General features: G+C 48.0%; 1 protein-coding gene across 2 annotated transcripts in view; it reads right to left on the reverse strand.

Annotated features, from left to right (window-relative positions):
• Window positions 1–644: 644 nt before the first annotated feature.
• The window catches only part of MFHAS1 (multifunctional ROCO family signaling regulator 1), a 70,926-nt gene continuing 56,109 nt past the window's right edge, over window positions 645–15,461 (reverse strand). Inside the window, exons 3-4 of one of the 2 annotated variants that reach the window (XR_010725962.1) lie at window positions 8,526–8,636; window positions 645–3,352 (exon numbers count right to left, since the gene is read on the reverse strand). Coding sequence is in view for 1 of the 2 variants with exons in the window: in XM_066234055.1 (XP_066090152.1) it covers window positions 3,319–3,352 (34 nt within the window). In the remaining variant the exon portion in view is untranslated. The remainder of the gene's footprint in view (window positions 3,353–8,525; window positions 8,637–15,461) is intronic. The other variant, XM_066234055.1, reaches the window with a different exon arrangement.

Below are 15,461 nucleotides of genomic sequence, written 5' to 3' on the forward strand. Positions count from 1 at the left end.
CTGTGTGCCCTGGCCGGGAATCGAGTCCAGGACTTCTGCACGCCAGGCTGACGCTCTACCACTGAGCCAACCGGCCAGGGCCCTATTCTTTAATTCTTTAAGCGTACTATATTTTCTTAATTCCATGCTGTTCCCACTCAGGACCTGGAATTACTAGTCGCACTGGTTCATGACACATCCACATTCTTTCCCTTTCTTTATCTTCTCAACTGTCCTGTAAAGAGAGAGGGAGAAGAGAGCCTCTGGTCCTGGCACCTGCGGGTCAGCTCTTCCCCTCGCCCGCAAACATACACCCCTCACCCACAGGTACAAGGTGGCAGCAAGGACTTCTGCTAAGAGCCCAGGGAAGAGGAGCTTGCGAGCTTATCGTCCATTCATTTACAGTACTTCGATTCAGGAGTACGGCAGATCACTGAAAATGGATCTGATTTCAGAGACCAGAGCCGATATTCCAGAGGGAACTCTCCAGCCTGAAAATGGAGGGCTGAGTATAAAACAGTTTCCCTCTTCGGACTCAATCCCCAAACAGAGCTGCCCCTTCTACCTCCCATGGCTCAAACGGACTTCACTAAAAACAGAAAACAGTTCTTCCTTAACTGATAAGATTAAAACTAAAAACAAAACAGAAATAAAGTCTAGGTATATAACTGCTTAAACATTTGTATTTTTATTGAACTTTTTGAAAAAAAATTTTTTATTTCTGCCCGGTTACAACAATGAAATAGGAAGCCGCAATTATAATTCACAAACTGTGGCATGAAAAATAACACACACCCCATCAGGAATGACACCAAGCCTTTTCCATCTGACTCATTCACAAGAGTCCACCGCACAAGTGTCAAACATGAGCACGGTCATTTTTTTTTTTCTTGGAAGGGGGAAAAACATTTATTCTGGCAGCACTTTTACAATTCCAGGAAGTGGTTTTGATACCACAAGTTGCAGGAATAAAACCATACCAAACATGGAGGGAGGCTTTTTTTATTAGGAGGCCGGGGACAGCTTGGCCGCAGACTCCCCTTGTGCTTAGCGAGCTGCCCGGCTGCCTCTGCTGCCTGAGCCTTCCCAGGTGTTGGACCAGGAACCGGACTGCCCTGCACAGGTGAAGAGACCTCAGAGCCGAGTGTTGTCTGTATCTCCAACCCTCCCTCCTCCCGGAAGCAAGTGCTCAAGCTTTTCTGGAGCTGCTTTCAGTCACACGACCCTCTATCATGATGACTTTTTTACTTAAACACATGTGACACCAAGATTTCTTCTCACTCTGCTTCTCGAGATTTCACATATCTGACGGCACAAAACATCACTTGTCAAAAATAGCAGATAGTCAGAATGTGGGCATTTATGTTCATAACAATAGCACATGTCCTTTAAGGTATGCCACCCAAAGGGGCGTCTTTAATTTAATGTGGTCCCTTGGAGAATTAGCTCAAAGTCATACATTTAAGACGGGTCAAAAATCAGTTGATTTGACAGTTTAGGAACTGTCTCGTGCCAATTAAAAAACTTTTATGCCCAACAATTCAATGGTGCATAAAGGAATTAGATGTTAGCATTCACTTTATACTTACACACACACACACACACGCGTGCACACACAGGCACACACACGAGAACTGTGACCAAAGGATTAACCAGCTTATTTTTTGTGACTGTGTCTAAAGATAACAAAATCTGAAATTTGAGGTGTCATGTTCAAGTATTTAAAAATGGAGACATAATCTGATTCCACTTGATTTTTCCTATCATAAGAAATCATATTTGTTTACCTGGAGGTTCTGGAATTAGTAAAGTTAACACCTGGGGCACAAAATATTCTACAAAAATCAATCTGTGATTTGCTTTTTCTTTTTGCAATGCAGCTGCTTGCTTGTTTGCTATGCCTTGTAAAAATCTGTTGAGAAGTTGTATACTGTGGCATTCCAAGAGTTAATTAATACTTTATAAAAGAATACTACCAGCTGATTCACTTTTCCTGTCTTACACTGGTGAGAAACAGCCTTACACATTTTCAATCAACACCCAGAGGAGGCAGATGTAAGCAGTCCCTCCATTCCTCCGACGAGAACGTGTTACTACTGCAGCAGATGCTGTTTGGCCTCAATTACGATTTCAAGAGAAAGCAATTTGTTTGGTTTGCTTTTAAAGTTAGCTTCATGGAGATTTTAAAACTAGGTTTGTACCAGTTCTTGGCAGTAGATCAACCAATCAGAGGCTCTGTATTTATAATTAACCAATGGGGAACCATGCTCTCCAATTAGGCCATTGACTGTCTTAAGGTCTGACAGCCAGATGTGGAGGGCTTTCCAAGTGCTCTGCTAAATTTTTCAGACTCTGTTCTAGAAAAATAAAAAAGGTACTCATTACCAGAGTTCTTTGCATGTTTCAGAGCCGACTCCTGGTTAGCTCAAGCTACGGAAAGCCTCAGCTTTGCACGGCTTCACTGCCCCTCTGACCCCTCTGCGGAAGCATCCAACGCCGGAGCTCCACCGGTGCGCCGCGCAGTGACGACGCACAGTCGGCAGGAGAGCCTGGAGCAGGGACCACTCTGCCGGCGGCAGTGACAGGTGGGCAGAGGAAAGGGGTAGTGCCACCACCCTGCCCAGCGGCCTTGCACCGGAAAGAGAGGAGGGCACCTTGAAGATGCTTGAGGATTGTTGGCAACCTCTACGAACCAACACTTAATCCACGGCCAGATAAATACTTTTTTTTTTTCCTTAATCGGGAAAGAATTCAAGAATAAAGAATGAACAAAAAGGTCTTACGCTAAAATAAGAAATCAGCCCCATCTTGGCAGTTCTCATGCGGAATATTGCACCCAGTGTTAGCTAGCGCTAGAAGCGTCAAACGGTATAAATTTAAATGTATTTGCATATTATAAAAATAAAGATAAACATATACATATTTTTACACTAGTTCCGGAATAGCAATGAATGGTCAGTCGATCCCTCTTTCACATTGAACAGAACTGAACTCTGAGTGCTCTACCACGGCCACCTGTACTGGACTATGGCTTATCCGCGCACGGAAAACAAAATCCCTGAGAAGCCATTCGACTTTTTTGTTTTTTTTTCTTTTCAAGTAGCGCTCTCCTTGGAGGATCACAGTTCTGAGGTTCGGGTTGTAAAACATTTGCTCCATATTCTCTCCCGCCCTCCCCCGCCCCTCCCCACGGCATGGGCAGGCTGGGGTGCTCCTTCCTCTGGGAGCCCCGGAACACCATGCACTCAAGTCCAATGTGGAGGGCTGAGCATGTGCGAAGGAGGGTCCAGGGAGTTCTGACGCTCTCTTTTCTCCATGGAAGTTCCACAGCCATAAAGGTCACTGGTTTCTGTGCTTTTCACCGACGTTCTTCCTGTAGGGGCAGAGAGAAAGCGCAGAAGTGACCAAAGGCCATGCTAGCCTCAAATATTAGGACAGGAAGTCCTACTAGAAAGGTATTTTTTACGCTGGTTTTTATTTGTTTCTAGAACTCCTTATAAAAATGTAAATGTCAGGCAACTAAAGCTCCGACAAAGGGAAGAGTCCTTTCACTAGAAACCTGTCAGACGTGAGGTTCTGTCTGTGACGTGAGGTTCGGGCATAACCCCACCCATTAGATATGACCACCGGTCCCACTGTGATCTCACAGCTTCGCTAGGTTCCCAGTTAAGATCCCAAACTCTGAACACAGCGCTGCTTCCTTCCTGGCGACCCACACAGACACTCACCAACACTCAAAGAACCCTCTTGGAGTAGGAATATAGACATAAGAGCGAGAATAGAGTCTGTCTGGACTAAAAGCCATAGTTTTGCTTAAAGTGTCGTGAGCAAGGCTGACAAACTAAACTCTGGATGAACGTAAAAGGGAACTGCTGTGTCTTCAGCTAATTAAACAAAGTGACATTCAATTCAGACAAAATGGTTAATGGAAAAAATGTCATATGCCCATCCCTTATTTCAGCTTTCCTATAATGACACATAATGTGATGTTCTAAGAGATGTTTTAGCAATGTTTCACAAAGCATGCAACGACATAAAGGGGTTACGGTCCGCTTCCCTCACCCTCCACCCCACCCCCAGCTCTCCTGAGGCTACTTGATTTTACAGGAACTGATAATTTAGCATCTGCCTAAGTCAATATATCTCTGCAGCCCATACAGGAATCCACTGGACATAATACTAATAATAATGTTATCAATAATATGCACCTGCCATTCGCTAACAGCTTACTACACACCGGGAACATCACCAATCCCTAGTACATTATTATGTCATGAGTCACCAGCTTGTCACAGTCCTGCCAGGGATGCACCGTGTTCCCCTGCATTTCACCAAGAAGCAAACCAAGGTTCCAAGAGGTGAATAACCCCCCCCCCAAGGGGACACACCACACACCAGGGGGGACACACCACCAAGGGCAGAGCCAGGCCTGCAGGGGGTTACTGGCTCCCGCCCTGAGGACAGCTCCCTGTTTCTGTGGCACTCCGCCACCAGCACTCTCTAAAGGCCTGTTAATAGTCAACTTCGCAGCAGAGGGAGTTTAGAAGACTGGCGCAAATTCAAGGAATAATACAACACATCTAACGGTAAAGAGGATGGCAGTGAGAAAACACACCTTTCAACCAAGCAGCTGCCTTCGGTGGTGGGAGATGTGGGTTCGAGGGAGAGAGAAGTGCTACGGGAGTGTTTTCCTCACTGATCTAAGCACCTTCGGAAATGCAGACGGCTGTGCCTGGCTGTCTGCCCCCCCCCCTCCCCCCCCCTCCCCCCCCCCCCCCCGAGCCACAGATCAGACTGAGAAACACGGAGTCCCAAATCAAGGGCACCGCGAGGGAACGCTCCAGGGAAAAGGGAGTAAAAGGAAAACGGGTTTGAACACTTTTTCGCATTAACGCCAATTTTCATGTTTGGGATCTTAGAGGAAAAAAAAATCCAGCAACTCACCAACCTTCCCCACCTCTCACCGCGTCCCCGTCTCAGTCAACTCGTCGTCATCCATCAGTCAAGATCCACTCAAGCTCCTAGAGCCCTTCCCAGTTCTGGCTGGGAGCACGCTTTCCTCTCTGTGCCTCCGCAGAACTTTGTTGACACACCTGTCGCAGCAGGTATCACATGCTCGTTGTAATTACTCACAAGACTGTCTGGTTATATCTTTGGTCCTCATTCTCCCCAAGGAGGCTAATAGATTCTTGAGGGCCGGGTCTATAGCATTTATTTCTGCACCTTCAACACCTGGCACAATGCCTAGTAGAGGTCAAACACTCAACATATATCTGCTGAACGAATGATTTAATAAGATGTGATGAAAAAGTCACAGGTAAAAGAACAGCCAAGCTACTCTAAGCTCATTACTATAATGGAGGTATATAAGAAATATTAAAGAGATGTGAAGAAAACAGTGACCAATTATATAGTAAGAAGCGCTGTGGATGGCTTCTCAAAGGAGGTAGCACATGACCTTGGCCTCAGGAACAATGGACCTTCACTGGGTAGGAGAGAAGGGGTGGCGGCCAGCTGAGGACTGACACCCTGCCAGGGGCACAGTATGGCTGACTCCTCCTGCAGTAAGGGAGTGTCACACATGTCAGCAAGGTGGCTGGGGTCTGATTGTGAATCATGCCCAGGATTTTCTTTTTTTATATAATTAAGAGGTGGGGAGCCTGACCAGGCGGTGGCGCAGTGGATAGAACATCGGACTGGGATGCGGAAGGACCCAGGTTCAAGACCCCGAGGTTGCCAGCTTGAGCGTGGGTTCATCTGGCTTGAGCAAAATAAAAAATGCTCACCAGCTTGAACCCAAGGTCGCTGGCTCCAGCAAGGGGTTACTCAGTCTGCTGAAGGCCCACGGTCAAGGCACATATGAGAAAGCAATCAATGAACAACTAAGGTGTCGCAACGAAAAGCTGGTGATTGATGCTTCTCATCTCTCTCCATTCCTGTCTGTCCCTATCTATCCCTCTCTCTGACTCTTTCTCTCTGTCCCTGTAAAGAAAAAAAAAAAAAGAGGTGCGGAGGCAGAGACAAACTCCCGCATGTGCTCCAACTGGGATCTACCCAGCAAGGCAAGCCCCCTTATCAGGTGATGCTCTACCCGTCTGTGGCCGCTGCTCTGTTGCTTGGCAACTGAACTATTTTAGCACCTGAGGAGAGGCCATGGAGCCATCCTCAGCGCGTGGGACCAACTTGCTCAAATCATTTGAACTATCGTTGTAGGAAAGGAAGAGAGAGGAGGAGTGGAGAAGCAGATGGTTGCTTCTCCTCTGTGCCCTCACTGGGACTCGAATCTGGGACTTCCACACGCCAGGCCAATGTTCTACCACTGAGCCAACTGGCCAGGGCCAGGATTTTGAACTTGAGACTATAATCACTAGGAAGCCCTACGGAGAGAAGCGACAGGGTCTGGGTTGAAAGATAATATTGGTTTGAAGGACAAAAAGACTAGATAATAGGAGGCCAGCCGAGACTCAGTCCCAGGAATCTTGGCAAAGAGAGGTGGCCCCAGAGGAAAACAGGCTGAGGAGAAAGTTATGTGGCCAAACCACTCATGTCAACACACAGAGAAAAGGGACCACAGGTCTGCATATGGAGCAGAGGGAAAGTGTGGACAGACTCCTAGCTTCCCTGGAGGGTACAAAGCAAGGGCTGATAAAGAGCTTGGGCGAGTAAGACACTAATTCACACCTCTGGAGCCTACAGGAAATCCAGGGGGTGGCCAGGGAGGAAGCTGGAAAGAGGCGGGGAGATGGAGCAGAGGTCAGCTTGAGGACCTCAGCCCCAGAATCCTCAGGTTCTTTATTGAACAGACATTGCTGGGATGCTGCAAAATCATTCAAGGTGTTTAGAGCTTAGGCTGGAACCGAAGCCATCCCATGATGCATTAACCAGTTCTTTTATTTTCTGTATTCTGACGCTTTGGCAGCTGCAACCTTCCCGACCCGGAGCATCGGCCCTCCCAGGGTTAGCCAGTCCCACAGAGAGTGCACAACTCAAATGGGAGCCAACTGATCCAGAGCCCACGCCCCAACCACCTCCTTTATCGGCCCTCACACTCCGGGCCACCACCCGCCTGCCCTAAACACCCGGAAAGCCCAGTGCCAGACAACCAGGGACAATCCCTGTGGCCCAGAGCCCGCTGAAACGATCCAAACCGGCCAATCCCAAGCCTGGTCCCCCCGCCTGTCTCTTCCTTCCCACAGAAACCACAACACAGGCTCTCGCCCGCAGTTCCTCCCTCTCTCTCTGCCCCATGACCAACCCGGTGTTTCCCCTTGTAGGTCCCTCTCCCCCCCCCCGGCCCCCCACCATCATGGCCTGTCTGTCCTTTAAGGAAATGTGAGTAATAAACCACCTTTTCAACGGCAGCCATTTCCTGACCTGCTGGCCTTACTATCCTTCTCATGTCCTATTAATACGCTTTATTTGAAGAAAAACGTGGAAGGAAGAGCTTGCTGTGAAAACAGCACTGCCCTGGGAGCCACAGTGTGGATTTCAGACCCAGCCACGCACTCTGTAACTGCGGTTGTGGGCACATAGCTTAGCCTGGGGCTCAGTGCTCCCGGCCCTCTGGGGCTCACGGGGTTGCTGGGGGGCAGCAGATGAGTCAGGGACTCCTTCTGAGGAGTTTATCCAGGTACAGGAGGCGTGGCCATAACATGAAATAACTCCCATCACTCACCTCCTCTTCAGCTCACACTGAGTGGGCTGGGGACTGATGTTCACTGAGGAATGGTGGGTGGGCAGCTTACCAATAGACCTCCATGCACGCGGAGGGGGAGGTAAGCCAACGTCCTCACCTACCTGTCCAGCGCTCACATGTGCCCTCCTTGGGCGGGCGCCCGAATTAATATGCTAAACATTGCTGGGGAGTCAGAGGGTGAATTTTACTTGAGAATCTATATTTTCATTTTGAAATGTTGTTTTTTATTATTATTTTTATATGCCGTCCCCGGCGTACACCACTAATAATTCTGAGTAGAAATAACAGCGACCAAATCTACCAGGTGCTATTTAGTCAGTGCAAGGAATAACGCTCAATGTGCTTTCCACACCAGTCTCCCTTAATGCCCACGGGAACCCCATGAGATGAATGCTTCTGTAATCTGCACCTGACAGATGTCTACCTCCCAGCTAACAAGTCGGAAAGATCCAAACTCCGGAAGTTAATTCCAGAGCCCATCAAACTGCCTTGAGAAAATAAATACAAACACGGCATTTAGAAAGCTATTTGCTGTGCTAATCAACTTGAGCTGTTCCTGATGTTATAATCTTGCATCACATTCAAGTAATTTTTTTAGATGACTTTTTTTTTCCAACAAGGATCTGATTAGTGAACATGCAATATTATCACAAATTAGGCAAAAGAATCAAGCAGTTTCCTTATTCTTAATTCCCAAATGTGTCTCCATAATAAGTAAAAGGTTTGTAATCTGTCTTGCTCTGCTGAATCCGTTCACCCCAAACCCTACCCTCCCTCTGTCCTAAACTCTGCACGTCCACAGGGCGCCCTTCTCTATGGAAGACACCCTCTCTGCTTCCCAGAGACTTACCCTTAAAAACTGGTGCTCCTAAAGCCACAGATTGGGTACAGTAAAAATGATGGCATAAGGGAAAGAAGCACTATCTTTTCCACTTAATTTTCCAAGAAAGTATGGAGATACCTAAGCAGAGAGGGAACAAAGTCCAGTATCAATGCGGCTGACGGGAGACTAAAGCATCCAAGACACACTGTCCTCCTCACCTGTAAGAGCCACCAGGCAACCGGCTGCCTCACTTTTTGCAAAGAACAAACCAAATAGTCGTACTAGATGCCCCAGGGCCAGGCAAACACCACCGGGAGCTTCCCCTCCCTCCACGGTTTAAAAGCTCTGTGGTCAGTGAAAAAGTCCCCATGGTGATAACGCCAAATGCATCTCACGCCACTGTTTAAAACTTCTTAAACTCCGCTCATATTCACTCTTCTGAATGTGCTTAAACATTCTTTTCCTGTTTATTTGGTGAGATAAAGGCCACAGATTCTTCGTCCTACTTTATATAAAAGGCAATTTCAACTGGTCTTTAATATCCCTATGTCATAACAATGTAACTGCCAACATTCCTATGCAACGCAATCACTGTATTTTTGAGAATACTTACAACAGTGCGTAACTGGAATGTGGCTGGGATCTTGCTTGAATGGGAAAGCTGCAGTATATACACAATAACCAAGGTTAAAAGGGAATTGTGAGGCGCAGTGTCTCAGCCTTGCCTTTCATTACTAGCGGTACTTTCTGGAAAAGGAGAAAGCTGACCCCAACAATTTTCACACCCGCCCGTTTTGTTTTCTTGTTAATTCTGTAACACATGACCTTCCAGAATCAGACTTAAGTTCCTTCTTCAATCCCACCACTCCACATATGATGGAGCCCAGGCAGACACGGTCCCAACACAAGACAAATGGCAGCTGTCAGGATATAAAAGTGATATATCCTCATTTCCTGTATGTTCAAGGGTCAGCCCATTAAGAAACCGCATGAAGAATGTGGGTTGCATTCCAGTATGCCTTAAGGTAAAACATTTTCATATGCTAACCTGTTGAATTCTTTTAAATGACAAGCTATAGATCAATTGGCTTACCTGGCAGTTTTTCAGAATATATACGTTAATTGGTAGGAGGCAGGTTTGTTCTAAACCTCTTTGGAAATGGGGAACATTCAAACATGAAATGCACAAGCTGCTATGTGCCCAATGCTCACAACTCTCCTTCTGAATTAGAATTGCAGTGGCTCACCCTGCAGAGCCACAGGCTGGGGATAGGAATTCACAAAGAAACAAAATTTTTAATAAAATTTTAAAATTATGCTTCTACTTTCTCCTTACTTTTCCCAGGGAAAGAATATTTTTGCCCCTGCTGACCCCTAATGGCCAAGGCTCAAGAGCCCTGGAAAGTTTCGGGGTCGGTTAGGCTGCCACTCAGGCATCCCGGAGGATAAACACATGAAGTGACGGGTGTCTTCATTCACGAGGTGGTGGGATTCTTTTCACAATGTACACATATAATAAATCAGCTCGATGTATACTTTAAATAGCTTGCAATTTTATATGTCAATTGTACCTCAATAAAGCTGAGAAGAAAAAGATCAGTGGTGGCCAGTGGTTAAGGGGGGAATGGAAAGGGGGGAACACAGAGGATTTTTAGGACTGTGGAAACCTTGTGTGCAATACTGTAATGTGTATGATACATGTCATTCCACATTTTGTCCAAACCCACAGAATGTCCAACACCCAGCGCAAACTCTTAGGTGAACTATGGACTTCGGTGATAATGTATCAGGGCAGGTTCATCCACTGTAACCAATGCTCCACCCTGCGGGGTGCTGATCAGGGCGGCTGTGCACCATCCACTGCGCCCAATGCTCCGCCCTGCGGGGTGCTGATCAGGGCAGCTGTGCACCATCCACTGTGCCCAATGCTCCACCCTGCGGGGTGCTGATCAGGGCGGCTGTGCACCATCCACTGTGCCCAATGCTCCACCCTGCGGGGTGCTGATCAGGGCGGCTGTGCACCATCCACTGTGACCAATGCTCCACCCTGCGGGGTGCTGATCACGGCGGCTGTGCACCATCCACTGCGCCCAATGCTCCGCCCTGCGGGGTGCTGATCAGGGCAGCTGTGCACCATCCACTGTGCCCAATGCTCCACCCTGCGGGGTGCTGATCAGGGCGGCTGTGCACCATCCACTGCGACCAATGCTCCACCCTGCGGGGTGCTGATCAGGGCAGCTGTGCACCATCCACTGTGACCAATGCTCCACCCTGCGGGGTGCTGATCAGGGCGGCTGTGCACCATCCACTGTGACCAATTCTCCACCCTGCGGGGTGCTGATCAGGGCGGCTGTGCACCATCCACTGTACCCAATGCTCCACCCTGCGGGGTGCTGATCAGGGCAGCTGTGCACCATCCACTGTACCCAATGCTCCACCCTGCGGGGTGCTGATCAGGGCGGCTGTGCACCATCCACTGTACCCAATGCTCCACCCTGCGGGGTGCTGATCAGGGCAGCTGTGCACCATCCACTGTACCCAATGCTCCACCCTGCGGGGTGCTGATCAGGGCGGCTGTTCTCCATCCACTGTGCCCAATGCTCCGCCCTGCAGGGTGCCGATCAGGGCGGCTGTGCACCATCCACTGTGCCCAATGCTCCGCCCTGCGGGGTGCCGATCAGGGCGGCTGTGCACCATCCACTGTAACCAATGCTCCACCCTGCGGGGTGCTGATCAGGGCGGCTGTGCACCATCCACTGTAACCAATGCTCCGCCCTACGGGGTGCTGATCAGAGCGGCTGTGCACCATCCACTGTACCCAATGCTCCACCCTGCGGGGTGCTGATCAGGGCGGCTGTGCACCATCCACTGTAACCAATGCTCCGCCCTACGGGGTGCTGATCAGAGCGGCTGTGCACCATCCACTGTACCCAATGCTCCACCCTGCGGGGTGCTGATCAGGGCGGCTGTGCACCATCCACTGTAACCAATGCTCCACCCTGCGGGGTGCTGATCAGGGCGGCTGTGCACCATCCACTGTGCCCAATGCTCCACCCTGCGGGGTGCTGATCAGGGCGCTGTGCATGTCAGGGAGAGTGTGCATGGATCCCCCTGTGCCTCCTGCTCAGTGTTGCTGTGAAGCTGAACTGCTCTAAAAAATAATGTCTATGTTTGAAATCGCTATCTATACTTAAAAAAAAAAAGGCATGGACTTCTGAGGAAGGCTAATCTTCCTCCGAGCAGTTCTAATTCCTCTCTGCTGCCCAGTAAACAGGAGGCTGACAGTGTGGGGGGGGGAGGGGGCTGCAAGTTTAGGCTAAACTAGGCCAGGGATAACATGTATCTACAAGAATTTCTCTCTCTCCCTCAAAAATTAATAAACAATTTTTTTTTAAAAGCACCATCTCAAGATTTAAAAGAAAAGTATTTCTTTAAAATTACAAATCTGTTCAATGCTAACACAACAGGCCATAAAACCACTCAGAAAGTGATACTAAAAATATGCATTGATTGCAGGGAGCTAAGTGTTGTATTAGACACAAGTGACTACAAATGGGCAGGCAGTTTCTCTTCAGGGTGATGAAAATGTTCTAAAGTTAGACTGTGCTGACAGTTGCAACTCTATTAGCAATCACTGAAAGGGCCAGTTTTACGGTATGAAAGTGTATCTCAATGAAGATTTTAAAAATGTATCAGTCAGCCTTGCTGGTTGGCTCAGTAGCACAACACTGACCAGCATGTGGATGTCCTGGGGTTCAATTCCCAGTCAGGGCACACAGGAGAAGTGCCCATCTGCTTCTCCACCCCGCCCCCTCTCACTTCTTTCTCTCTCTCTCTTTTCCCCTCCTCTCCTCTATCCATGGCTCAGTTGGAGTGAGTTGGCCCCCGGCCCTAAAGATGGCTCCATAGCCTCTGCTTCAGGCACTAAGAAGAGCTCAGTTGCTGAGCAACAGAGCAATGCCCCAGATGGGCAGAGCACTGCCCCCCAGTGGGCTTGCTGGGTGGATCCCGGTCAGGGTACATGCAGGAGTCTGTCTCTGCCTCCCCTTCTCTCATTGAATAATAATAATAATAATAATAATAAAAGTATCAGAATCTATATCCTTAAGGATATTTTAGAGCAACCCAGCAAATTTGCTGCTAGATGCTCATCTCAAATGCAAATATCCCTGGAAATCAGCCCAAGATAGCCCAAGTATGGCAATGACATATCTCTGTCTGGTAATCGGCAAAGCAGACAAGAAGCCACTGAGCCCCCCGGAGTCCCCCTGGAGGGTGAGGTGCAGGAGGGACATTTCACCGTATTTAGGGCAGGAAACCTCTCCCTAGCGGAGTGTCTGCACTGAGCCCAATCACCCACCACCAACACAAGTCAGGAGAGTGAATCTCGTTTTTTAAAAAGGTCACTATCTACTCTTTATTCTCTGTCTCTCCCAACTGGAGAATAAAAGACCTGGAATACTTTTTCTTTTTAATGAGCAAAAGAAAAGCTTAGAATCAGTAAGGAATATCCAGTCCAATAACCTTCATCAATGGCTTTTCTTTATAAAGCACACTGGGTACCATTACTGTATACATGGGGAAAGGCACTCAGCTCAACGACAAGTCTCTGACTTGGTCTACAAAGTAGAGGAGTAAACTAGTCAAAGAAGAGCTGGGAATGTCTTTTTAAAAACCACCGGGCAGTTGAGATTAATGACCTACAAGCCAGGTGATGAGTCTGGTATGCCCGGAACAGTTCTGGTTGATGCCTCTCGTCCTGGCGCAGTGAGAACGAATAGCCCTCCTGTCGCTCCCAATCCTTCCCTGATCTGAACAATAAATCACGTGCTCGGCCCTACAGGTGAATTGCGGGTGGAATGGGTTGTGCCGAATCGGTTTGCTCAGTGCTGCAAGCTGGCTTTTGCCCAGCGAGGCTCTGCGGTCAAGGATAAGGCCCACTGGCGGGGAGAGCCAGTCACCCACACAGATCACTCCGCAGTGACCGGCCTGTTACCTCGGCTGGAGCTGCAAGGCCAGAGCAGCAGCCTCAGTCTTCCCATTGCTTGTGCCTGTTGGGACCCCAAGTGGAATACTCAGGCTCCAACTCCAGTGTGCTCATGTTACAACTATCAACCATCAGTATAAATAAGTCAGTTCTCTCTAAATCTCCTGCTTCCAACCTATTGGCGTCTCCTTGTAAGTCAGACCTCCCACTGGGCCTGGCCTGGATGTGTTTGTTTTCATAGCTACTCCTCCATTTAGAATGGAGACTTACACTCAAACCTGCCCTCCCCTATATCAGACTTCTTTTTTTTAAATCCATTCACATAGCTAGGTCAAAAGCAGTTCAATCCTAAAGGCAGTCTTTCCAGCATCTAGATGTCTGAGGCGAGGTGGCTCTGATTACCCAGGGCTTTAAAGACTTGTTCACTGAGGTATAATAAACTGTGTGTGAGAGAGGGGCTGAGAGCATTTTTCCAGGTTGCTGTCAGTGACTTTCTGTGGCAGTACAACAAGAAGCCCACGGGAAAACCCTGATAAAGCTCCCCGTCACTGCGGTTTCTTGTGCAAATGGATATGGTAAGTCCCAGCCCTATCGGGCCGGTTAAATGCCACATGGCCATGGCAAAACAATAGGTGAACGTCTCTCCCGGCTCAGGAAAATCTACCCCAGTGCAAAGGGCACTGAACAGCTGTGTCTGCCATCCCACACCCTGCTGTTTCAGTGACGTCCCCCTGTCCGTCCCCTAGTGTACCTGAAAGAAAGGGACCGATTTAAAGAACAGGAAAATTTCTGTTGTTTGAGATGCTGAGGACTGGGGATTTTCTGGTTAATATGACGTGTCTGTGTAATCCTACTTAATATTTAAAAAGCACTTCAAGATTTGATAATGCCTTAAGGTCTTATTAGTGAAGAATGATACTATCTATATTCATGTTAGCAAAAAATAGCATTCTGAATATAATGGCCTTAGATAACAGTTTCTTTGGGTGTTCAGTGATATTTCCCAGGAGAGAGAGACTCGGGATGTTCTGTCTAATGAGTCACCCAGTTTGGAGAAAAGGGACAGTTGTCTATGGCAATTGTTAGTGAATGAGAGAGTCGGTGAGACCTCCCTCCCCCGCAGAGAGCAGAGCCACGGCAGGGCAGCCGACACCCCGGGGACTGAGGCCAAGCTCCCATCACACAGCTCTCCACACAGCAAGTTCCTCCCCTGCAGCCTGATGGCAACTTTCTCCCGATGAGATGACAGGCCACCACCCTTAAATGTGAACTCCCAACCTCCCTGTAGAAAGCTTATATGTGAAAAAAAATTTCTATGTGTTCAGCTAGGAACAAAAAGGAAAGTTCCCTGCACGAACACTTTGCTGGAATGGCTGCCCCCAGGTTCACGAGATCAGCTCCAAGAGGACCCGTAGCTGAGACTTTTCAAGTTTTGCTGTAAGAAGCGATCTCATCTCACTTTAAAAGTGTTTTCACTGTTTGGATCTTAATAGTACAAAACAACAACAACCAACAAACAAATACAACAGGATGAGTTTTAGCTGGAATACTAAGCTAACACACTATCCAAAACTCAGTCCACACATGTCCATGCTGGGCCTTTGTCCCTTTCGGGGAAGAGGAGAGCGAGCGGCCCCACCTCTGATCGTCGGGGACCGACACTGAACCAGAGACCCAGAGGAAGAACAACCCACGACAGATTTTCTAAGCTCTCCTTACTTAATGGGCCCTCACTATTCCCTGATGTGCGGGCCCACTTACTTCTGCAATGGCAGAATTAAGACCATCTATCAAAAAAATGATTTTTTTTTTGGCTGCACACATCTGCAAATATAGTAAAAACCAATGAATTATACACTCTTGATGAGTGAAATATGGATTTAAATGCTATCTCAATAGAGCTGTCAAAAGGCTCTGACTTCTTTTTCAGTAAAAGTTATAAAAGCTTGTAAATAAGAAAAAAATTAAAGATTGTA

The sequence above is a fragment of the Saccopteryx bilineata genome, chromosome 6 (assembly GCF_036850765.1).
Source record: "Saccopteryx bilineata isolate mSacBil1 chromosome 6, mSacBil1_pri_phased_curated, whole genome shotgun sequence".
Lineage (NCBI taxonomy): Eukaryota > Metazoa > Chordata > Mammalia > Chiroptera > Emballonuridae > Saccopteryx > Saccopteryx bilineata.